At 60.9% G+C, this 8,742-nt stretch overlaps 1 protein-coding gene across 1 annotated transcript; it reads right to left on the reverse strand.

Moving 5' to 3' along the window:
• Window positions 1-483: 483 nt before the first annotated feature.
• Actg1 (actin gamma 1) lies at window positions 484-3,287 on the reverse strand. The gene is made up of 6 exons (XM_051181972.1): window positions 3,221-3,287; window positions 2,755-2,883; window positions 2,412-2,651; window positions 1,675-2,113; window positions 1,408-1,589; window positions 484-1,321 (listed from the first exon to the last, which is right to left on the reverse strand). The coding sequence occupies exons 2-6, from the start codon at window positions 2,875-2,877 to the stop codon at window positions 1,178-1,180; spliced, it is 1,128 nt and encodes a 375-aa protein (XP_051037929.1). The 5' UTR covers window positions 2,878-2,883; window positions 3,221-3,287; the 3' UTR covers window positions 484-1,177.
• Between the last annotated feature and the right edge of the window lie 5,455 nt (window positions 3,288-8,742).

Genomic DNA, 8,742 nt, shown 5'->3' on the forward strand with positions numbered 1-8,742 from the left:
AAGCAGTCACTGCACAGCCATACTCTAACAGCACCACCTCTCAGGGTCCATCTGCATTGTAGCAGCTGCCAGAGCTTCATTCCTTTATGGTGGAATGTTCTGGAAAGACATCTGGCCTATTTCTACTTTTTGGCTGTTAGGGTTAGTGCTGCTGTGAACATTACTTCAGCAAGTTTCCTCATCTGGAGAGGAGGTATTTCTGGACACATGGCTAACTGATGCCCTGCCAACAAAGAGAGGCTGGCTGGCTGCTCTTGCTCACCAACACTGCTGTAGCAATCCTAGTCAAGCAGGACTTTCACCTTGTGGACCCCTGGCCTGAAGCAATGCTGGATGTGTATTATAGAGCATATGGTATTAGGAGGGAACAGACCATGGGAAGGCCTCCACTGCCTAGCAACCAGATTTAGAATTTTAGAATTTGAGGCACCCCCCACATACCCCCACCCCACTGCCCTTCCCCACAGGACCCAGGACAGAAAGTTACTGCAGCACTTTTATTTTCCTTTACACAATGACGTGTTGCTGGGGCCTAATAATGTTCTCACTGAACAGTAGAAAACCAAAATTTGTCATTTCTTAAAGAATTGAGTACAAAAAACCTTACATAAATTAAAAGGATGAATACATTTACAGTTGTCAATGCAAACGTTCCCAACTCAAGGCAAGTAACCCACGGCGGTCAGGAGGGAAAACAGCAGAACGGAAGCTGGGTCCTAAGGCTCGGACTTTCCCACCCTGTTAGACCGGCAAGACTGAAGTGGTAACTGGTTCAGGAACCCTTGCCAGCCTCGAGAAATCCTGGAAGTCAGCTGTCGGTTAATACCCTGCACAGATCACTGCACGGTGCTCACAGATCCACCATGCTGGGGATTTCTCTTCAGAGTGTACTCCCCAGCCACCGAGTGACCGAGCCACACAACTAAGGACTAAATCAAGATATGCACAGGGTATTAAACATATACCAAGGGAACAGTTAACTTGAATACAAGGTCAAAAATCAGCAACAAGTTCTACGATCCAGTGCTGATATTGGATACAAGCTTCAAGGACAAATTTCTTTTCAAAGGCTTATTCCAGTTTCATGAGGCTAGCATGAGGTGTGTACATTTGCCAGGGCAAATTGATACTTCAGAATCAGCTCATGCAGCAGGTGCCTGGCACCTGCTCAGTCCATCTAGAAGCATTTGCGGTGGACGATGGAGGGGCCCGACTCGTCATACTCCTGCTTGCTGATCCACATCTGCTGGAAGGTGGACAGTGAGGCCAGGATGGAGCCGCCGATCCACACTGAGTACTTGCGCTCAGGGGGAGCAATGATCTGCAGAACAAACAGTGCATGAGGACCTGTCAGTCTGGGTCCCACCTCCCACCCACAAGGCTCGGCTACTGGCAGCGGCTGCTCACCTTGATCTTCATGGTGCTGGGAGCCAGGGCTGTGATCTCCTTCTGCATCCTGTCAGCAATGCCGGGGTACATGGTGGTGCCGCCAGACAGCACTGTGTTGGCATACAGGTCCTTACGGATGTCCACGTCACACTTCATGATGGAGTTGAAGGTGGTCTCATGGATGCCACAGGACTCCATGCCTAGGGGACAAGAGCTCATTACCCACTACCTTCCAGGTGCTCCACCCCTCCCAAGGTGACAAGAGCCTGTCTTCAGGACACCTACCCAGGAAGGAGGGCTGGAAGAGCGCCTCTGGACACCGGAACCGCTCATTGCCAATGGTGATCACCTGCCCATCGGGCAGCTCGTAGCTCTTCTCCAAGGAGGAGGATGATGCCGCAGTAGCCATTTCCTGCTCAAAATCCAGAGCAACATAGCACAGCTTCTCCTTAATATCACGCACGATCTCCCGCTCAGCCGTGGTGGTGAAACTGTAGCCCCTCTCAGTCAGGATCTTCATGAGGTAGTCTGTCAGGTCCCGGCCAGCCAGGTCCAGACGCAAGATGGCGTGGGGAAGGGCGTAGCCCTCATAGATGGGCACTGTATGTGTGACCCCGTCACCAGAGTCCATGACAATGCCAGTGGTACGCCCAGAGGCATACAGGGACAGCACGGCCTGAATGGCCACGTACATGGCCGGGGTATTGAAGGTTTCAAACATTATCTACGGAGGGACAAAGAGAAGGACACCTCAGTGAGCGGCAGAGACCCAGAGCCGCCCATACCCACACGCTACATGCTGCATGCCACACATGTGATATGTGAAGGGAAAAAAAATAAAAAGAACAGAACGCAGGCAGAAACACAAACAGAAACCTGGAGGCCTCTCAGGGAGGAAATGCCAGGAGAGGAGGAACAGAACCCTGGAAACACCAAAGAAACACTTGAATGTCAGGAAATGAGGCAGAAAAGAAAATGACTCGTCACGCTCAGGGGCGGCAGAGGCCTGGACTTGGGCGTACCTGCGTCATCTTCTCTCTGTTAGCTTTGGGGTTCAGGGGGGCCTCGGTCAGGAGCACGGGGTGCTCCTCAGGGGCCACACGCAGCTCATTGTAGAAGGTGTGGTGCCAGATCTTTTCCATGTCATCCCAATTGGTGACGATGCCGTGCTCGATGGGGTACTTGAGGGTCAGGATACCCCTCTTGCTCTGGGCCTCGTCACCCACGTACGAGTCCTTCTGGCCCATGCCCACCATGACGCCCTGCGAGACAAGAAAGCCGGTCACGTCCGCCCCACCCTCCGCGCACGCACCTGAGGCCCAGGGGCGGGCGGACTCAGGGGAGTCGAGTCCCCTCTGCACTGACCTGGTGGCGGGGGCGCCCGACGATGGAAGGAAACACGGCCCTGGGGGCGTCGTCGCCAGCAAAGCCAGCTTTGCACATGCCGGAGCCATTGTCAATGACCAGTGCGGCAATTTCCTCTTCCATTGCGACCTGTGCGGGGAGGGGAGGGGAGGGGCGCGGCGCCCCGGAGTCGATCAGCACAGCCCCGCCGCCCGCCGGGGCGCAGTCCCCGCCCGCCCAGCCCCAGGGCGGCCTGCGGAGGAGCCCGCGCAACCGGCGGCCCCCAGTCCGGCCGCCGAGGGGCTGCGCACTGCGGCGGGCGCCGCCCTGCCCCCAGCGGGGTGCCGAGCCGCGGGTGCAGACCTCGCCACCCGCCGGGGGCCCCGGGATCCGTGGGGGAGCGGCAGGGCGTCCCGGGAGGACAGCGGGCCCCGGGCCGCAGGGGGACCGCCCTAGGCCGGGTGCGGATGCGAGCGGGGCCGCTTACCGGCGGAGGACGGGGAGACCGAGCGGCGAGGAGACACGCAGCACAGACCGGCAGCGGAGTGTGAGACCGACCGCGGCCTCCCCCGCCGCTATTTAAGCGGGAGCGGGCCGCGCGCGCGGGCGGAGGCGCGCGCGGCCCCAGAACATGTCCATATATGGCGATCTTTCCAAAAGCCGGGCGCCTATTGGCCCGCCCGCCGGGGACACGTGGGGCCCGGGGCCCGCCCGCCCCTGGCCCGCGCCTCCGCCAACGGCCCCGCCCGCGCCGCCCCCGCGCGCTCCAGACCCGGCGCGGGCCTGGCTTCCCGGGGTCGCGGCGAGTGGGGCGCGGGCGACGGGCCGTGCCCTGCCTGCCTGCCCCGGTACTGCAGCGGGGAGGGCCCGGGCTGCGCCCCGAAACTGCCAGGCCCCGGGCGGGCGGGCCGCGCCCCGGGCTGGGGTGAGTCCCGCGGCCCCCGCCCCTCGTGAAAGCTGCGCCCCGCACACCCCCGGGAGCTTCAGTACCGACCCGGGCCTCAACGGCGGGTGCCCGGCCGGGGAGGGGCCGTCGGGGTCCCCGCGGGTGCGGGGGCGCCCATCGCCCCCCCCCCGATCACGTGGGAGGGGTCGCCCATCCTGGCCACGTCCGCTAGGCCCCTCCAGCGGACGAGGGTCGCCCGCCCCACGCTCGGGGCGTCCGCGTCGGCGGAGGGGGTGCTGGTGTGCGTGCGTGCGTGGGCATTGTGTAACGCTCGTGTCTGAGGACATTCCAGGGAAACTGAGGCAAGGGAGGACTTGTGGCCCCGCCCCCGTCTTAGGCAAGCTGGGCGAGACGCCTGCCCATTGATAACGAGGTCCGGGTCGAACTGGTTTGGGGCACGGAACGCATTCGCCTTAGTCCCCTCCAGACGGGGGCGGGGGGCGGGCGTCACTGCCCTCCCCGGCGCTGGGGAACCTGTCACCCTTGGCAGGGTCTTGGGCGCACCTTGCCTGCTCCGCCTTGATTATACCCGGAGGGGAAGCCGGCGCCGTAGCTTCCTGGGTTTCCGTGTAAGCTTCTGGGATTGATCGGTGCAGAATTAGAAGGGGCGGCAGCGGACTCCAAGGCCACAGGGCCGACCAGCTGGACGCTGCGGAAGGGGGCGATGCCCCGCTCCCCATTAGGCGCTGCGCTCTCTGTGCGCCCCCGGTCCTGCAAGGTCAGCTCCCCGTCTGACCCGAGAGGGCCAAGCATGCCTGCCCGGTTTACCTGCTGCCCACGAGACCCGTCACCTTGTCATCAGGTCATCAGGCCTAGAAAGAAGGCCGCTGGGCCCACGAGCAGCCTGGTTTCACAGAGGTGGCCAACGTGGCTGTCAGATGTGACCACCACCAACGGAGGGGGCACGGGGCTGGACTTAGAGAGACCCCCACCGTGAGCCTGCGCGGCCTTCCCGCAGGTGGGGGTGGGTGGGCCCCAAGATGTAGCAGCACACACCGAGAGACGCAGGGACAGGGGGAGGTTTCGGGGACGGCTCTCACTAGTGGCCATCTCGCACGCCCCGGGCTACCCAAGCCCGGGCTTTCTCTTGAGCGCCTTTGTCTGCGTGTGTGCAAAAGGCAATGCGACTCAGGGACGGCTTTGTAAGGCCAGGCTCTTCCTGACGCCGGCGGGGGCGCCTTGTCCCCCGGCGATGCGCGCGGCGGGGCCCAGGTGCTGCTCAGGTGTGCGGTGGGGGCAGGGGCAGCGGGCGGCGCGCGGCCATATTTGGCGATTTCGACCCGTGCGCGCTCCGCCCGCAGCCCGGAGGCCCGCGGCCGCCCTGAGTCACGGGGGCGGACGTAACGGACGAGGCGCTCCTCGCCTTATTTAGTCAAGCAGGCTACCCATTGGCCCGCGGGACAAAGGGGCGGCGGTCCTGGCTGGTGCGCGCCGGAGACCCTCGGCTGTGCGCTTGGGCTCGGAGACGCAGCCCTCCCCGGGGACAGCGGGGGAGGGGCACCCCGGGCGGGGTGGAGCGGCAGCCAGGCCTCCTAACGCCGTGCACGGGATGGAGGAAGGGCGCGAGGCGCTGTGCGCGCGCTGTGATTTTTTTTTTTCTGCTTTGCAACTGGGCAGTGTGAGGCCCCACCCAAGGTCAGGACCCGGCCGTTCTTGATGGCTGCGGAAGTCGGGGGCCCCACCCACCCCTCTTGGAGCTGGAGTCGAGCACGCCTGCCTTCCGAGAGCATGCAGGCCAGGGTCAGCGATTGCAGGTCGGCCAGAAGTGGGCGTGTCTTCCCGTTGTAAAGAGAGACTAAGTCTAGAGAAATGACAGGAATTTTTTTTTTAAAGTCTGTGCTGGCTTTGGTCAGTTTTTGTGACCTTGATGCATCTTATTTCATATTCTGGTCGTTTCATGCTTGAACAAGCAGCGGTTGAGAGAGGTGAGGAGTTAGGGAGATTTGATGCAGGCTGCCCCTACCCTGAAGTCCTCCCGAGTCTTCTTTGCAACCTGTCAGTTCCGTCTCGCTGCGGCCACTTTGGATACTCTGACTCCTGGTCACCTCTGTACCTGGTACCTCGATCCTCCAGCTCGGGCCCCACCCACCCGTGCATTTCCATACCTCCTCCTAACAGGCTGGTTTGTTTGGCAAGTGGGACAAGAAACTTGGTCCTGGGCCGCCATGCGTGGTCACTGCTGTTTCTGCCCTCAGGGATGTCGGCCTAACCCTGAAACAGAAGACTGAAAAAGCTGTGAGATTCAGGTCAGGTTTGGAACGTAAGTACCGAGGTTAACCTTTCAGTGAGGGTGGTAAGACGCCGGCCTTAAGTGGTCATGGGGGAGTGAGCTCCTCCGCTGACTTTGAAACGTGTAAATCTAAAAACCATAATAAAAAGAAAAATGTCAGTGTCTGAGGAAATGAAAATCTGAACACCCTAGTTCACTGTCCTGTCCTCAGCCTTTGCAGACACATCAGATACAAGTGGGTATTTCTTGTCTGTCCAGTGCCAGGAGGCACGGGCCTGGCCTTTGGCACTAAAGGAGGTTCTAAACTGAGGCTGAAGAAGTCTCCAGTGGCAGCGTAGTGAGCCAGAACTCTGGCCCATGACAAGCAGTCTGCCCAGCCGGAGTTGATTCCCAACTGCTCCAAGATGTTCCCAGGTAATTCCTTTTTCACTTAGTGATCCTGTGTGTCAGTGTGTCAGACCTGAGGCTAGACTAGACAGCACTGCCCGCCTGTGCCTTGGCCGGCTCTCAAGGATACACTCACCCCCAGCCATCTGAGGCCCCAAGGGGAATAATTCTCCCCCAGCAGGGTGTGGTGGCCCGCACTTGATACCATCACTCCAGCAACGGAGGCAGGCGAATTTCTGTGAGTTCAAGGCCAGCCTGGACTATAGAGCGAGTTCCAGGACAGCCAGGGCTACACAGAGAAACCCTGTCTCAGGAAAGAGAAGATGGTTCTGCCTCAAGGGCCCTGGTCCTTTGAGCTCCACAAGACAGCTCTGTAGCCTAGACGTCATAACACTGTTCATTATGCTGCTGTGATGTGTGGTGTGCTAAGTGGTCCTGGAGTGTGCTGAGAACCCTCCCCAGAGGGGTTGTCTGCTCCCCACAGCCCAGTACATGTAAAGCTGACATCCCCGCCCCCAGTTCTTAATCCTAAAGCTGACATTGCTGACGCCCCCTCCCCCCAGCCTTCCCACCCCCTTAGTTCTTACACCAGTGCTCTGACCACCCAGTAAGTTCTGTGTACCCCATTCTCTGTGCCAACGCCCCCTCATGCTGTGAGCCCCATCCCAGGGCAGTGGGGCTCAGCCTGCAGCTCCATCCTTGCCTGCCCTGCCTTGGCCTCCGCCTCTGCCCCCACCGCCAGGCCCGTACCCACTGAGTAGCCTTGGAAGCCGGTCCTTGATGGAACAGCTGTATGTAGGCATGGGTGGGAAGCCTGGGTGTTACAAGCCCTTTCCCGCCACCTAGGTGGTAGTCAAGTGGAGGGGGGGTTCCTAGCCTGGAGAAGGATGTAAGCGTGGGCAGGGCCTGGGCCACCAAGACAGGAGGGCAGCTTTCAGTTTCAGCTCCCACCCTGACTTCACGCTGCAGGGATTGGAGCCCTGGGAGGGGCAGCTCTAGTGACTCCAGATAGGCTGAGAGGGCTGCAGGGGACCGGACAGGTTAACCTCCCCACCACACCCCCTGCTCCCCTGCAGGGAGTAGCCTGCAGAGCTAGTCTGGGTCAGGCTGGCTACCACCCTCAGGAGGCTGGGCTCGGCGGGCGCCTGACTGGGATGCAGGTCAGGGCCGGACAAAGGGCAGAAAGCTGCTGATCTGGACGTACTGTGCCCTACCGCTGTCCACCTGCTGGAGCTGGTGCGCACAAAAGCAGGTGGGCGGACTTTTGCAGAACGCTCGGAAGGGGCACTCTGACCCTACCATTGCCCTCCCTGGGGGAGGGAGGCGGGACCTGGGCGGGGCCCAGTGGGAGTGTGCTCTGCAGGGCCTGGGAACCTGTCCTCTGAGTGAGTTAGCCCAGCTTGCACTCGCAGGCCAAGTTCGGCGTCTGGCCCACTGTGAGGGTGTGCGGACCAGTCCCGCTGATAGCCTCTCGCACCCACACCCTCGGAGCCACTCCACCCTCCCCTTCCCTGTTCCGGGTCAGCACTGGTATCCCGCGGAGAAACCAGTCTTCACAGGGCGCAATGGGCCTCGGAAGGAAAACCAGTGGGGCGGGTGCATGGTCGGGAATGCGGAAAGGCTGCCTCAAACCCCAAGGCCTGGGAAGCCTGCCGCCCGCGACCTGCAGGCAGGAGGAAAGCCAGGCCGCCCGGGCTTCGCCTCCCCTTCCTGCGCCCCGGGCCCAGCAGGTGGCGCCCCGGGCACGGGCCGTGCGGAAGGCAGGTCTGGCTGGCTCGCGTCATTCCCGTGCGCACCGCCAGGTGGGTCCCGCTGCTGACACCGAGAGGGGTGCAGCTCACCCGCGGATCCAAGTCATCCCCACCTGGGAGGCGAGGAGGACCCCGAAGCCAGTAACCGCGCTGAGTCATCACTGCCAGCGTAACCTAGGCAGGGCTGTGGCCAAGCAGCGGGTGACCTCAGCCGGTGCTGACGCACGGGAGGAGGTGGCGCGGGGACAGCCAGCACCCAGAACAAATGAGAAAAAAACCGAAGGGACTCATTGCCAGAGAGGACCAGCCCGTCGGATATCTGGGAGCAGATACACACACAGGGACCCCGAAGTACAGGCACGCTGTGTATTCCTAGGGTGATAGGTGTGCTGGGCCCCCAGATGCTTTGCCTTGTGCTTCCTGGGTGTCACTGGGTCATACCACACCGTCACCTAACAACCATCATTTCTCAGAAAAGAAACGCAAGCGCGGTTCAGCGTAGACGAGGCTGTGCCGGTCACAGCCGGATGTGACTCTGAGCTTCTTCGCACATGCCTGATCTTCTTTTACTTTTCTTCCTCCTCTTTATCTTCCATGTTTGATTTTTCGAGACAAGGTGTTGCTATGTAGCTGCTCTGTGCACCAGGCTGGCCTCAGAGTCAGAGAGAACACTTCAGTTAAAGGCCAGCACCCCC

The sequence above is a fragment of the Phodopus roborovskii genome, unplaced genomic scaffold (genome assembly GCF_943737965.1).
Source record: "Phodopus roborovskii unplaced genomic scaffold, PHOROB, whole genome shotgun sequence".
Classification (NCBI taxonomy): Eukaryota; Metazoa; Chordata; class Mammalia; order Rodentia; family Cricetidae; genus Phodopus; species Phodopus roborovskii.